Here is a 14,309-nt window from a genome sequence, read left to right as displayed (position 1 = left end):
ATTGAAAATCAAAATTTTCTCAAAAAAAAAAAAAAAAAAAAAAAAAAAAAAAATGAATACCGAACCCAATATTTTGGTTCGATTTCGATTTCGATTAATTCGATTAGATTGGTTCACCGAATTGGGAAGGACCCTATACTCAACCCATTCCGAATTTGTTACGTCCGGCAGAGGTTGAACTAAGTTGACGTTAGGACACAAACCCAGTTGAGAAGAACTGTCCAAAGAGATATAAATTTTAGTAAAACGCGTTTCTTGTGCGAGCCTGTCTATATGCACCCGTCTGTGCAGCACAGCTACTCCAATACAGATAGATACATACACGAACGTAAATTCACTTGAATTTTCTACTAAAAAAATCGACGCCCATTAAGGAAATAGATCACTTCTCATAAGCCATAGTGGGGACTGGATGAAACCTGGTTCTCATCAAGATCTCAAGTTGTTCTTCTTTGTATTCTAGCAGCCTCTTGATATGCTTTGACCTTTCCCTCGATTTTAATTGATTTTTTCGGTCTGAAGAAAAATGAAGCAACTTTCTTGATGGGCCTTTCTCCTTGGTCATTATTTCTTTGTTCTCTTTAGCAGACTTCAGAAAGTGGGCTCCTTTGACTTGTTCTAGGTTTGATGTTCTTCCAATCTTGTTTTTGTTTTTCTTTTCCGTTTTGGATTGCTGGACTGTGCTTGAAAACTTTAGATAAATGTTATTGTTTGAATGTGTATGCTGCCCTCCATTAGCTGAGTCAAGATCAGTGACAATTAAACTGATTATTCTGAACTCATATCTATCTTTAATTGGATGGGTTTGTAGCCAGTATGTTTTTGGCAATTTGAAGTGAAAAGGAAAAAAAAATCTAAGTTGTTTTAAATTTGATCTTAAGATAGATCTTAATTTCACTTTAGCTTGGTATTTTATTTGTGGAAATACAGAGAATTTGAGCAAGGAGTTGATTGAGTTTATTCTAGTGGAGATGGGGAATACTTGTGTTGGACCAGGCATATCCAAAAATGGAATTTTTCAATCCGTTTCTGCGGCTATGTGGCGATCCCCTGTCCCGGATAATACTGCTGCTTCTGTCAATGGAGAGAATGCCAAGAATGAGACTCCAGTTGAACTTGAGTCAACAGTGTCTGTCCAAAGTACACCACCAGAACAATTGACAATGCCTAAGCCCGAACCGAAACAAGAGCAACCATCAAATAATAAGAAGCCTATGAAGAGGAATACGAGTGCAGGGCTCAGGACTGATTCTGTGTTACAAAGGAAAACTGGGAATTTGAAGGAGTTTTTCAGTATTGGAAAGAAATTAGGACAAGGGCAGTTTGGAACTACATTCCTGTGTGTGGAGAAGGCAACTGGGATTCAGTATGCTTGCAAGTCAATTGCTAAGAGAAAGTTGCTAACTGATGAAGATGTTGAGGATGTTAGAAGGGAGATTCAGATAATGCACCATCTTGCTGGGCATCCTAATGTTATATCCATTAAAGGTGCTTATGAGGATGCTGTTGCAGTTCATCTTGTCATGGAGTTGTGTGCAGGGGGTGAGCTTTTTGACCGGATAATACAACGTGGGCATTATACTGAAAGGAAGGCAGCTGAGCTTACCAGGACTATCGTTGGAGTGGTGGAAGCTTGTCATTCTTTGGGTGTCATGCATCGTGACCTTAAGCCAGAGAATTTCCTACTTGTTGATCAAAAGGAGGATTCACTTCTTAAAACAATTGATTTTGGATTGTCAATATTCTTCAAGCCAGGTATGTATTTAAGTTATGTTATCTAGGAGTAAAGACGTTCCCCATTCATGCTCTACCGGAGCTTTGCTAGTTAGTCCGTAGTGTCACATGAGCATAATAGTCAATATGCAAAAATGAAAATGACAGTGTTTTGCTTGCTCTAGCCTTTTCATTTATAAGCAGCTGAACTTATTGATTATTTTTGTGAAGCTGACGATAGGCCTTGGAGATGGTATTCTCCAATTAAAGAAAACGAGCAAAGATAAAGTTTTTTTTGTTAACTTTTAACCTTCTGCCTTTTTCCATCAATATTGAATTATCATAAGTGCTTTTTTGCTGGGAAGCATCTAGACTTTGGAAATAAGCTTGTATTTTCCCATTTAATATCAGTGGCGTTAATGCTGGATCCATATTTGGAAGTGTTAGTATTATAATATTGTTGAAATCCCATTAGAAGGATTTATGGATCTTTTGTGTGCAGCTATAACTTGGGAATTATTATTTGTTTAGCAAGCTGTATGATATTATTTGGATTGTTGAAATTGCTTCTTGTTGGAGTTCTCTTTGTTTTTGTTAATTAGTAATTAATGATACTGTTAATTGAGACCTAAAGGTGTTGATACTGTTAAGTTTTTTTTCTATGAATTTATGGAAAATCTCGTCATAAAAACTTAGTTGTTCCGTATCAAGTCCCTTTAATGAAACTTTTAACATGAAATGTTTTAGCGTCATTATGAGGTAGTAGATATGCACGCCCCTCCTTGCGACAGTTATGGTGTAAACTGTGGGATAATCACCTAAATTAAGTTTGTTATGTGTGTGTAATGCCTTTAATTCTACCACAAATTTGTCATGTATCTCATACGTTCATATTAGGACTGCATCCTAGCGAATGATATGCTGATTTCAAATGGCCTGACAGTAAATTTAGCAATTTCAGGTATTCTGATTGATGTTAAAGCTACTATAAGTGTTTTAGTGATTTAGTATACTATGGTCATCATATGTTTGTTGCCTCATTTCTCCCTGTTTCGAGCTTGCACATACTACTGTCTGTTTACAAAAAATGTTGCTGATTGCTATCTGCGGTTGATCGACTAAAGCTCTTATGATCTGATGAATCTTTGCACTGACTGTAGTTTGTCTAGATGACTCTTATCATATTCACCTAATTCATCCATTACCTTTGAAGTGTATCAATGTCCTAGAATTTTAATGCTAAAACAAAGACAAAGTAACACGTTCTCTTTTTTCGACGGGTCCACATTTCGGACCTTGGCGCTACTACTTTAGAACCTCAATAACTAATGGTTTCAAGCTTATAAGAAAGACGTGTTCATATGCTGCAATGAAGTAATGCACCACGCGCAATCGATGGATCATGGAACTTTCCAGACATGCTACTAGGTTTGCTCATTAATTGGGAGTTCCATTTCAGATATAAGAAGTTTTTATGATTCTAGTGTCGAATGACAGTTATGGTAAAAGTCATTAGATTGCCAAACCTTAAATTTAGGGCCTTCCTTTAAACGCAGCTCAACTGGTCAGGCTTATGAACATTAACGAAAACAATATGCACATGTTGACTCAAACAAGTGCAATTGCATCAACATAAACATGACGTCTAAAGCTGTGGTGAGAACAGTGAGTTTCTTTGTACTCTTTTGACAAAAATCCGTATCACTTGTATTGTATGCAATTTCTATCTGACTGGTTGTCCTGATTAGTTGTGAATATCTGGTTTCAGATTAATGTACAAATACAGTGTTCATAAAGATACATTCAGTGTGTGCAAATACTTTGACTTCAGCTACTTCAAATAAGAAGCTGTGAAGACTTCTTAAAGAATTCTGGTTTTATCTCCTTGTGCCAAAATTTTTAGGTCATTTACCTTTGTTCAGTCCATCACGGAGGAGATGATTCTTTTCTATTTTCAGGCGAAAAGTTCAACGACGTGGTAGGCAGTCCGTATTATGTTGCACCAGAAGTTCTTCGAAAGCGCTATGGTCCTGAAGCTGATGTCTGGAGTGCTGGAGTGATTGTCTACATTTTGCTCAGTGGAGTTCCTCCGTTCTGGGCGGGTGAGATCTAGCAAACTCTTAAGTCATCAAAATTTAGATATATCTTGTAAACCTTGCATGAAAGCAGAAAATAGGTAGTTATATAAGCATTTTTGGTATTTCTTTTTTTTCATGATATCAGAATCCGAGCAAGGAATATTTGAGCAAGTCCTGCATGGTGATCTTGACTTCACATCGGACCCTTGGCCTAGTATATCTGAAGATGCAAAAGATTTGGTAAGAAAAATGCTCGTTCGAGACCCCAAACGGCGTTTAACTGCCCATGAAGTCCTGTGTAAGTATTTTTCGTGGAATATATGTAGCTATTGAAGGCCTGCATGGAACTTACTTGTAACGGTTTTGATCCCTGACTGCAACTATGATATACTTGCTCAACTCAATCAAATGAAAACACTAAATGTGGCAGGTCACTACTTGGAGACAATTGAGTTAATATTTCAACATATGTTAAGAAATTTAAGAAAATATACAATATATGCTTCGATCCAGGGATTTGAATTGATATTCCAATTTCTCGGGGCACAAACTTAAATTCTTATAAACACTCGAAACAAATGTTAGCATGCCAACGATAGGAAAAAAAACTCATGTTTTGATCTTAATGAAGCATGCCTGAGGCACGCTAAATCAACTTTAGTTTCCTTGACTTTTTCTTTAATCAATCTTTAGAGATTATGATTCATTCGTTACTCCTTGAAGTTTTTGTAACTAGTCATATTTACTGTATTTGCATGAATACCCTGAATGTTGGTGAAATAAACTCTTATTGTCACTTATGACAAGATTCCGTCAAGGCAGATTATGGTTGAACGAATATAGAAATCTGCTGCCGCCTTAAATGTGTTGTGGGTTGTTTTGACTCATTGATCTTGTCCTGTTTATCGGGGAAAAACGAGAAACTTTTTTGTTTAGAACAATACATGGGTACTGCTTAAGGTTGAGGTGCCAAAAAAAAAAAAAAACTTAGGTTTAGGCGTGTCCACTAAAAAAAGAGCAGGTGATGATTCAGTAAGTGTGTGAGCGTGTGGATTGGAAGTTATTCAGACTTCTCTGCTCATATGAACCTTGAATTGTCTACAGGCCACCCTTGGGTTCAAGTTGATGGCGTGGCACCTGACAAACCTCTTGATTCTGCAGTTCTTAGTCGCATGAAACATTTTTCTGCAATGAACAGACTCAAGAAAATGGCTCTTAGAGTAAGTCCCAAGATTTTACATTTCTATTTAGGAGCTTTTTGTATCCGAGAAAGTGATGATAAAATTACCGTATCTAATAGATATTGAGGTTAAACTTGTACTTCTTGGTTTCTGTTTGATGAAAAACACCTTTGCTGCAGGTAATTGCAGAGTCTCTATCTGAAGATGAAATTGCTGGGCTAAAAGAAATGTTCAAGATGATAGACACAGATAATAGTGGTCAAATCACTTTCGAAGAACTCAAAGCTGGACTGAAAAGAGTTGGCGCCAACTTAATGGAGTCCGAGATTTATGATCTAATGCAAGCAGTAATTTTCGAATCCCAAAATCTTTAGTGTGAAGAACATTTTATTCGTTCACTTGGTTTCTGTCTGTTGAAATCATAGCATATTGTCTAACTGTCTTATAGCAAAGGTTTTATGCAATACTCCCAACTTTATTAAGTTTTAAGTCAATATTCTAATGAATTACCGATTTTTAACAACAATTACTATCAAAACAACGAACTGAGGCTAAAATACTGGAGCAGACTTAGCTGCTTATTTGCTTCTGATGAAATCTGTTATTGGTTGTTCAGAATCGTGTGTCTTAGAACTCATCAGCAGTTTAGCACAAGGAAAAGTTAGATTCATGAATTGTCACTTGACTTTCCTGAACGACAGGCCGATGTTGATAACAGCGGAACAATTGATTATGGAGAGTTTATAGCAGCGACATTGCATCTCAACAAAATCGAGAGAGAGGATCATCTATTTACTGCTTTCTCATACTTTGATAAAGATGGAAGTGGCTATATCACCCCCGATGAGCTTCAACAGGCTTGTGTGGAGTTTGGCTTCGATGATACCCGCCTTGAAGAAATGATCCGAGAAGTTGACCAGGACAATGTGAGTTCATCCTTTTGCTCTATTTCAATGCAATAACTTTTCGGATGCTAATGTCTGATGAGGATCAAATAAAGAATTCTACCATTGTTAGATCTTGATTCATATTTATCCATTAGTGGGTTTACAACCGACCTATATTCCATGCAGGATGGACGTATCGATTATAACGAGTTTGTGACCATGATGCAAAAGGGCAATCCCGCTGCCGGTGGTGGTAAAAGAGGTATGGAGAACAGCTTCAGCATAAATTTTAGAGAGGCGCTAAAACTGACCTGAGCTTCAAAGAGATGTTTTTCTTTCATTCTTTCCTATTCCTTTTTCTCTTTGGATCAAAAGAAAATATCCGCTGTTAAGAGTTGTAGAGTAAAGAACGTAGGCGATGGTTCTTGGTCTGTGCTTGAACTTCGGAAATTTGGCTGAACCCTCTCTTAACTTACGTTGCGACGTTTTCCCAAGCTTAAGTTATTTTCTATACTACAAATCTAAGACAATGCAAGTTTTCAGAGGCACTATTCGAGTTTTTGGTGCTTTTAAATGTGATTTCCCTGTTGTTTTGATTAATTTTTTCGGGCTCAAAGGTTGATAAATGTGAGGGAAGATGAATGTATTGATGAACAGGTTATGTTGCGGAGAGCAAGGCAGAGTTTGCTTGTAGTAAAGCAAGATCATGACTTACCAACTTGTAAGTTCTTGAAATTATAGTTGAGTTGTAATATCATGTGTAGGGGTGGATTGGAAAAATTATTACTCAAATCAGGTTTGTTCGAACTAAATCAATCATTGGGTAAGTGTAATATGCTTCTTATGTGATTAATCACTTTCCCTTAATTGTACAGTAATTACATGATATAATTGATTGAGGTTCGATCTGAGTTAGAATTTTTGGTTGGCAATGTAGGTTGAAATTCATGGTTCCAATCCAGTCCACCAAATTAAAATTTCTTAATTGTGTTCAATGTGGGTTCTGCTTACATAAATTATAAAATATATATATTAATTTAAATAATTGCAATGTTGTAGTAACCTACAAATCAAAATTTAGGACATAAAGGACATAATTGTCCTTTTTGGGCAATTAGCAACAAATGTTAATTTTTCACAGGCATAACATTTCTTTTTCTTTTTTGTGTTTTTTAGGGGTCCAAAAACTCAATTTTTGAAGGGGTGGTGTGCAATTTGATACAAAGTTTCTAATATAACCTCCCAATACGCTTTTAGAGTAGAGGTCCAAAAACTCAATCTTTGAGAGCTTATACAACTCTTTCAACAAATAGCGTTTTATACGCTTTCAGAAGAAAAATTAAATATCATCTAATCAATAAGTTGTTGGTCTAGTGGTAAGTAAGTTTGAATTTAAGGTGAACTCTTACCGATAAACAAGATCGAACCCTTACAATCATACTTGTCGCGAGGAGTTTAACTCTTTTACTCCCCTTCCGAATTGAATCTCATCCGTGATGCTGTATAATAAATCATGTGGGCATTGTTTACTCGTGAGGATTGGACTGGATATCTTGAGATATTCAGCTCAATCCTTTGTTTAGTTACATTTAGTTTAGTCATTTGGGCTTGAGATAGAGAATGGTAAAAAGATTATTCCAATCCTATCAGGTTTACTGGGATTTATTATTCCACCAAGCCCACTTGAGGGGAATTGTATGTGATTTTATACATTTGTCTCTAGATATGAAAATATTTGGTTCTAAATAACTCCACTTTTCTAGATATTTACAAAATGATCTAATTCCTTCTTTTTTTTAAAACTTATTTATCAAATTTAGTTTTATTCGAAATTTGACTAATGGAGAAACTTATTTGTTAGATGAAATCAAATTTCAAGGGTACTAAATGAAATTTTCCGAATTATGAAGAATTTATGTGTAATTACACCAAGTTTTAGAAGAGAAAAATATAATTATTTATTTTTAAAATAAAATATTTAATCTTCATAAATTATTCTTCTTTTATAAAAAATAATTAATTTATTTATAATATCACGTGCGATAAATTTCATTAAACCCGAGTTGTGAAGGTAGATGTGGATTTGGAAGTTTGAAATTGGCAAATCGAGTTTGGTACACCGCATAAAATCGAGTAAATGTATTTTATTTTTTAAAATAAAACGATATTGAATTATAGTATGAATCGGATTTCGGTGCTATTTTTATTTTTATTTATTATTTTTAAATTAAGGAGCATCGCTTTCTGTGTCCCCTAACCAAAATAAAACCCTAATATTGGTCATCCCTCTCTCTCTCTCTCTCTCTCTCCCCCTCTGTCTTCGACGCGAACTTTCAGAATCGAACAAATGGCGACGGCGGAACAAGGTGGAGCCACCGGCAACACCAGCTCCTCTTCATACGGTGGTGGAGGAGCGGGAGGAAAGTTCCGGAAGAAGCCCTTCCGCAGACAGACGACGCCATACGACCGACCCCCCACTGCCCTACGAGGAAACAACAACACTAGCAGCTGGTTAACGAAGCTGGTGGTGGACCCCGCCTCGAAGCTCATATCTTACGGGGCGGAACGCTTCTTCGCCTCCGTTTTCCGCAAGCGTCTCCCAGCACCGCCGCCGCCTCAGCCACCAGGTTTTATGTTGTTTTACAATTTGGAAAAAGGGTTCTAGTTATTATTCTTTTCGTTTGATTAGTTAAGGCCGTTGAGTTTTGCGTTTTCGTTTGAGTCACAAATTTACTTTTCATCTTTTCTGCACATTTTTCTTCAGAATATTTGATTTTTTACACGGGATTTTTGTTTTGATTTGGGTAGCTTGTGAACCAGACATGACATTAGGGGAATGATTTTGTTTATTTGGCAAATGTGGCATTAATTTGTGTAGTGTAGTTTTATATCTATGTTGTCAACTGTTTTATTGGGAATAGATGTACATTTTCTTTTCTGCACAGATTGTTTTTGAAACAAAAATTAAAGAATAATTGCTGTCATCTGGTTTTACTTGTTCATTTATTTTTCTAGTAATTAGTAAATGCATTCTTGGATGTAATTGGCTATGAAGCGTAAATGTAGATTTGTGCTTTAAGGATGAGCTTTGCATCATTGTGTTTGTGTGCTTTTGGTCTTTATAGACTAAATTCGTAGACTTAGTATGTCAGTTAGCATTTGTAGTTTCCATCATTGCTATTGTAGCATTTGTAGTTTCCATCATTGCTATTGTAGCATTTGTTAATGCGACCACTGGGTGTTTAGAGGCTGGAAAGCTCACAATGTCCCTGATCATGGGACGTACTTGAAGTATCTTATGTTATTTGTTGACATGTATCTTCTGATGTGAACAGAGGTGAACGATGATGTGAGTGGTGCAGTTCAACGGACAATTGTTGATGTGAGTTTAGTTATATGCATTTTTTTTGTTTTTTCAGATTATCTTCTATTGATATTTCGTTTCTATTTCCATTTCTTTGAATTGATGTGTTGCTGCAAGCCTATATGTAGGTTGAGACTTGTGTGATGTTGTGTAGTTCCCTTTAGATGAGAATATCCATATACTGTTAGTTAGTCTATATAAATAATAAAATTTAAGGAATACTTAGGGCATGAATATGAAAAAGAGGTATCATTTCCTCTGGGTTTTACACCACTTGTTTATATAGAACTTTTACAATATCCCAGCTTCTAGACAAATGCTACTTGTGTAAAGAAATCATAAGAGATTTTATTTGTTAAATTCTTTATCTTTTGGGGTGCTTGGAGTTCCATTTATGTGACTCTGCTGTCTTATGGGGAGTATCTATAGATGTCTGTTCAATTTATTGAAACTCCGGAGGTGATAGTTATATATGCTTGAACAACGCATTCTAGAAATTTGGGTTTGTAACTGGGGAATGAGCATAGTAGTCAGTGGCGCATGGCGCACAATGGCGCCAAGGGCTCCTGGAGCTATGGCGCACTGCGCGGCGCGCGCCTTTTCGAAGGATGGTGCAAATATAAGAAATAATCTATATACTTATATAATTAGTATTATTTTGATTAGATTAATGTATAAATATAAATAGTGGCAATGTATTCTATCAATCTACAATAAATATAGACATAAACATACAATAAAATATTGTAATTAATCATCCCAAAAAGAAAACACTAACATAACAACTAAAACACTCAAAGATTAATAAAATCACATCAATTTCAAAGATTCAATCAGCATAATTAGACCAAAAATTTACACTTCATAAATTTAAAAAAAAGTCATACCAGTGAACAGCAGTGGCAGATACTATGGAAGAAAGAAAAAGAGAAGAATTGAGAAGGAAATGCGTTGAAAGAGGAAGAAGAGAGAACTGAATAAATAAGACTCAAGAGTGAAAGTTACCCATGCATGCATACTTCTTAATTTGCTAAAATTCCTTTTATAAACCCTAAATTCCTTTTATAATTAGGGTTAATTAACCTAATTTATTGTCTTAACTCATGGGCCTGGGCAGCCCAGCCAAAACCCAGGCCGATTTCTCCATGGAGCACCTGGCGCGCGCCTGGGCAGTCCGAAATGGTGCCCAGGCTTTCCATGGGCGCCGTATGGCCCGAGGGCTGCGCCTCTCGTGCCATGGCGCGTGCCTTAGCGCGCCATTGACTAATATGGGAATGAGTGTTTGAGTGCATAGCTTTGTTGACAGTGCACTCTTGCTGGTTATTTTTGAGTTTTGTTTAGTTGAAGGGACTGTTGAGACTTGAGAGGTTGGGTTTCTATCAATCACTTATTGGACACTGGAATTATTGTGTATTGTTGTGATGTGCTGTGTTGTTTCCTCCTCTAAGTACTACGTTTGCAGATGCATTATAGATCTTCATTTCTATCTGTAGAACGATTGATTTTTATAGTCATATTTTATGTGATCGAAGAGTATCTTGGGCTGGATATAGTGACTGTGCATGTCTGGGTGCTGCCTCGTTAAACATAGATACTGAGAAAATAGTGGATAGAAACAATTGAGCCATTGTAGGTATTTCTTTTACATATTTCCTCTTCTTTCCCTTTTTCTTTAAGTTGAGGTCACAGTTGTTAATAGCGCACGGGCGCGCTATGGCGCAAGGGTCCCTTAGAGACGTGGCGTATCGCGCAGCGTGCGCATTTTTACAGTACGGCGCACGTATACAGAAATAAATTATATATTTCATACATGAATATATATATTCACATCAACAATGCACAAATCAGTAAATATAAAGACTAGAAAATTTCTAGAAAAATATATTTGACTTGGTAGACATTATTTCTAGAATTCTAGCTAGAAATAGCTGTATTAATCTGAAAAAATAAGGAAAAAAAACAAGTTCTAAGTTGTAAATAAAACAAACCAAGAAAGAGTAAATAAAATTTAAACATAGGTTTAATTTGTAAAATAAAATAACACAAGAAAGGGAAAAACATATGAGGTTATTTAAAAAAGACTTTCTGTCCGCTGCTGCCGCTGTTGTCGCCCGCGCTTGGTGGTGACTGGTGAGCCACCGCCGAGCCGCTGCTGTGGTCTGACTAGCTCTCTTTTTCGTTACTTTGTTGCTGTTTCTTCTTTGCTAAAAAAGCGCTTGGTGGTGACTGGTGAGGCCCGCTGCTGTGGTCTGACTCGTCTCTCTTTTTCTTTATGTTGTTGCTGTTTCTTCTTTGCTAAAAAAACCCTAATTACTGATTCTTCTTTACGTTTTTTTACACATATTTTGATTTAACTTTTTTTTTTATAAATCAGCTTAAATAAAGGCTGGGCTTTCCACTGTTCCCAGCCTTTATTTACACTGGCGAAGCCCAGTGTTTCAAAAAAACTGGGCCTCGCCCAGTCTTTTGTAAGCCCCAGCCCAAAAGGAATGCGTGCCTGTGTGCCATGGCGCGCAATTTACAACTATGGTTGAGGTGGGGTTGGCCTGGGTTGTTTGTAATAGTCAATCACTTAACTGCACTTGATTTAGGAACAGAATGGTTTCTCTGATTTTTATGTGATGCCATTTGACATTAATACTGATATCTCTTTACATGAATTTCTTGTATTTCATGGTTAAGATATTACTGTACTTGGACTGGCAATCATGGGTGATATTGAGGTCGTGCAACTTGAGGAGAAGTATTTAAGTGTCTGCATTTCACGTCTAACTTAGTGATCTGAGACATAAACATAATAGCATGTATAACCAGTAAGCATGTCTATGTCTGAAGCCTAGAATTGCATGAAAGTCGGTTGTAGTAGATAAGCTACTCTCTTAAATGGGATGAGGGGAGCTAGGTTTCCATTATCAATTAGTATACTAATTGTCATGCTGGTGATCTACTATCATAGTATATTGTCTAATTTTTGAATATGTTTGAAGTAATAACTTCTATTCTTGTTGGGTTTTCTTTGTTTTGGGGTTGGGGATGTGGTGGTGTGGTTTTGTGCTGGAACTAATGTTAAAAGTACAGACACAAATTGCTTTAATATATGAAATATCTAATACATGAGATAGCTTTATTGACTGAGAGCTGCTGGGAAAGCCATCATATTGCTTTTGGAGTTTCTTGTCCGTGCTTTTCCTAAAATCGCAGACCTTAGTCTGCATTGGATATGCTTGCAGTTATCTTCCACGGATGTTTACTTTATTTCATCATGTATCTGCGTGCGTGTGTGTGTGTGTGTAATCAAGCCATGTCTAATTGCTTTTGGACTACCTTCATGTAGAGGCTATCTAGTGTAATTCAGGAGTAGTTTTGGATGTGTATGTATGATATAATCAGGCGACTTCTGATTGCTTTTTGACTAATTTCACGTAGACTTTCATGAGTAGTTTTAGATAATATGGATCCTTCTTTCCCGATATAGCCGCTCCTCCAGGAGGATGTTATCGGAGGTGGATATATAGTAAATCGACAGGCTTTTTACATGCAGTAGCCTAAACTATGAATTGGCTATCTAAGCAACTTGGCTTCAAGGTGTTGATTAAGCATTCAGTATCCGGTGTATATTTAACGGATGCAGTTTGTTAGATGTCTAGGTCACTGAAGTTCCAAAATTAACATGCTTTCAGTTTGACTCCCAAGAAATGATGAAGTGTTATATCTCTGAAAAAACCACTTTGTTGCTAGGCTTGTGAGGTTGGACTCTTATATAAGGTCTGCACCTCATACACTGGACTAGTAGTTGGTACCTTGTGGATATCCTGCTTTCCATAATATATATCTTTTGTACTATCATCTTCTTTCTAATATGAAAATGCATATTATTGCCTAAATTTTACCAAGACTGAATATCTTTTTTCTTATTTAATGGTTGAAGAATCAGGACAGTGAACAAGAGCCTGCAGGCCGTGAGTGCAATCAGCAAATTAATAGTTCTAGCAGCAGTAGGGTCTCTGAGCTTGAACAGTTGTTGAAGCAAAAGACCTTCACCAGGTAATATTTTAAAACCATATTGTGAGGGTCTGATGCTTTCAGATTACTCTCTCCGACCTTTGATTTCGAATTAATGGTGGCTTGTTTGGCTAGTTCTTACACTTTGGTTCTTGGCATTTGTATGAAAGTTCTTTGTCTAGTAAATACTTTATTGTTTACCTAATTTCCTTATCCTAAGCCTTAAAGAATTTCTGTAAAAATCAACCGCATGTGTATTGCTGTCATTGACCAATTGCTAATATTCTCTTGCTGGTGTCTGTATTCTTTTATGTCATGCGTTTGCAGATGTTTGACATGGCCAAAGTTTGTTCTAAGATGTTTGTAGGGTGGTGTGGTGCAATGGCTTTTTGCGCAACTTATTTAAGAGTATTACTAGATCACAGTATAATATTATAATTTTGATATCAGATGTATGTTCTAATGGTTCTTTAGTGTTGCTGATTATTCCACTTTAACTTTATATACAGAGTAATAACTTCATTTGTAGGAAAAGTTCCGGTTTCGTGCGTGGTAATGTAACTCTGGGTTTCATTTTTCCAGTATTAACTATTAACTGACATACCTGCTCAGCTTTTCCTCTACTTTCTTTTAGTCTGCTTTTCTTTTAAACTGATTTATCTAATGGGACATTGGATGGTGAAGGTCTGAAATTGTCCATCTGACGGAGCTACTGCAATCAAGAGCTGTAGACATGTCTGTTCCGGATGATGGCCAAAAGAACGAAGAGACTGCTTCAGATTTTGGAAGGCTTCAACCATTTGCAAGTGAACCCTTGGAAACAAACAGAAGTGAGGGGATTAGATCTTCTGCTGTGATGTCAACTCCTATTCTCAATTCAAAAGTAAGATAAACCCTATGATGTTAACTCCCCATGTCTAACAGTTGCACTATCTTACTTGTGTGGTATTGCTGGTCAATTGTTGTCTTGTAGTATCTTCATTGTTCTGACACAGTGTAAGCTGATACTGCTGATAACAATTGTTTTAAGGCAGCATAAGCTGATATTGCTGAAACTATCTCCAGGTCCTTGATGACGATATTG

General features: G+C 36.6%; 2 protein-coding genes across 2 annotated transcripts in view; both read left to right on the top strand.

Moving 5' to 3' along the window:
* LOC105161023 (calcium-dependent protein kinase 1-like) lies at nucleotides 264-6,459 on the top strand. Its single transcript, XM_011078576.2, has 8 exons — nucleotides 264-622; nucleotides 931-1,755; nucleotides 3,672-3,815; nucleotides 3,937-4,089; nucleotides 4,896-5,011; nucleotides 5,152-5,319; nucleotides 5,674-5,898; nucleotides 6,046-6,459. The coding sequence occupies exons 2-8, from the start codon at nucleotides 972-974 to the stop codon at nucleotides 6,172-6,174; spliced, it is 1,719 nt and encodes a 572-aa protein (XP_011076878.1). The 5' UTR covers nucleotides 264-622; nucleotides 931-971; the 3' UTR covers nucleotides 6,175-6,459.
* Nucleotides 8,109-14,309, top strand: part of LOC105161022 (nuclear pore complex protein NUP1) — a 10,719-nt gene continuing 4,518 nt past the window's right edge. The window contains 5 exon segments of the mRNA XM_011078575.2: nucleotides 8,109-8,486; nucleotides 9,195-9,241; nucleotides 13,152-13,267; nucleotides 13,910-14,108; nucleotides 14,291-14,309. The exon segment at nucleotides 14,291-14,309 is cut by the window's right edge and continues 6 nt beyond it. Coding sequence (XP_011076877.1) covers nucleotides 8,207-8,486; nucleotides 9,195-9,241; nucleotides 13,152-13,267; nucleotides 13,910-14,108; nucleotides 14,291-14,309 — 661 coding nt within the window. The 5' untranslated portion in view covers nucleotides 8,109-8,206.

The sequence above is a fragment of the Sesamum indicum genome, linkage group LG4 (genome assembly GCF_000512975.1).
Source record: "Sesamum indicum cultivar Zhongzhi No. 13 linkage group LG4, S_indicum_v1.0, whole genome shotgun sequence".
NCBI lineage: Eukaryota > Viridiplantae > Streptophyta > Magnoliopsida > Lamiales > Pedaliaceae > Sesamum > Sesamum indicum.
This window is presented reverse-complemented; position numbering and strand designations above follow the sequence as displayed.

What these genes read in the sequence shown, in the direction of transcription:
- LOC105161023 (XM_011078576.2), top strand. Translation starts at nt 972, where the DNA reads ATGGGGAATACTTGTGTTGGACCAGGCATATCCAAAAATGGAATTTTT. An exon ending in AGTTCCTCCGTTCTGGGCGG is followed by an intron (nt 3,816 to 3,936) that starts GTGAGATCTAGC and finishes TCATGATATCAG; the next exon opens with AATCCGAGCAAGGAATATTT. An exon ending in TCAAGAAAATGGCTCTTAGA is followed by an intron (nt 5,012 to 5,151) that starts GTAAGTCCCAAG and finishes CCTTTGCTGCAG; the next exon opens with GTAATTGCAGAGTCTCTATC.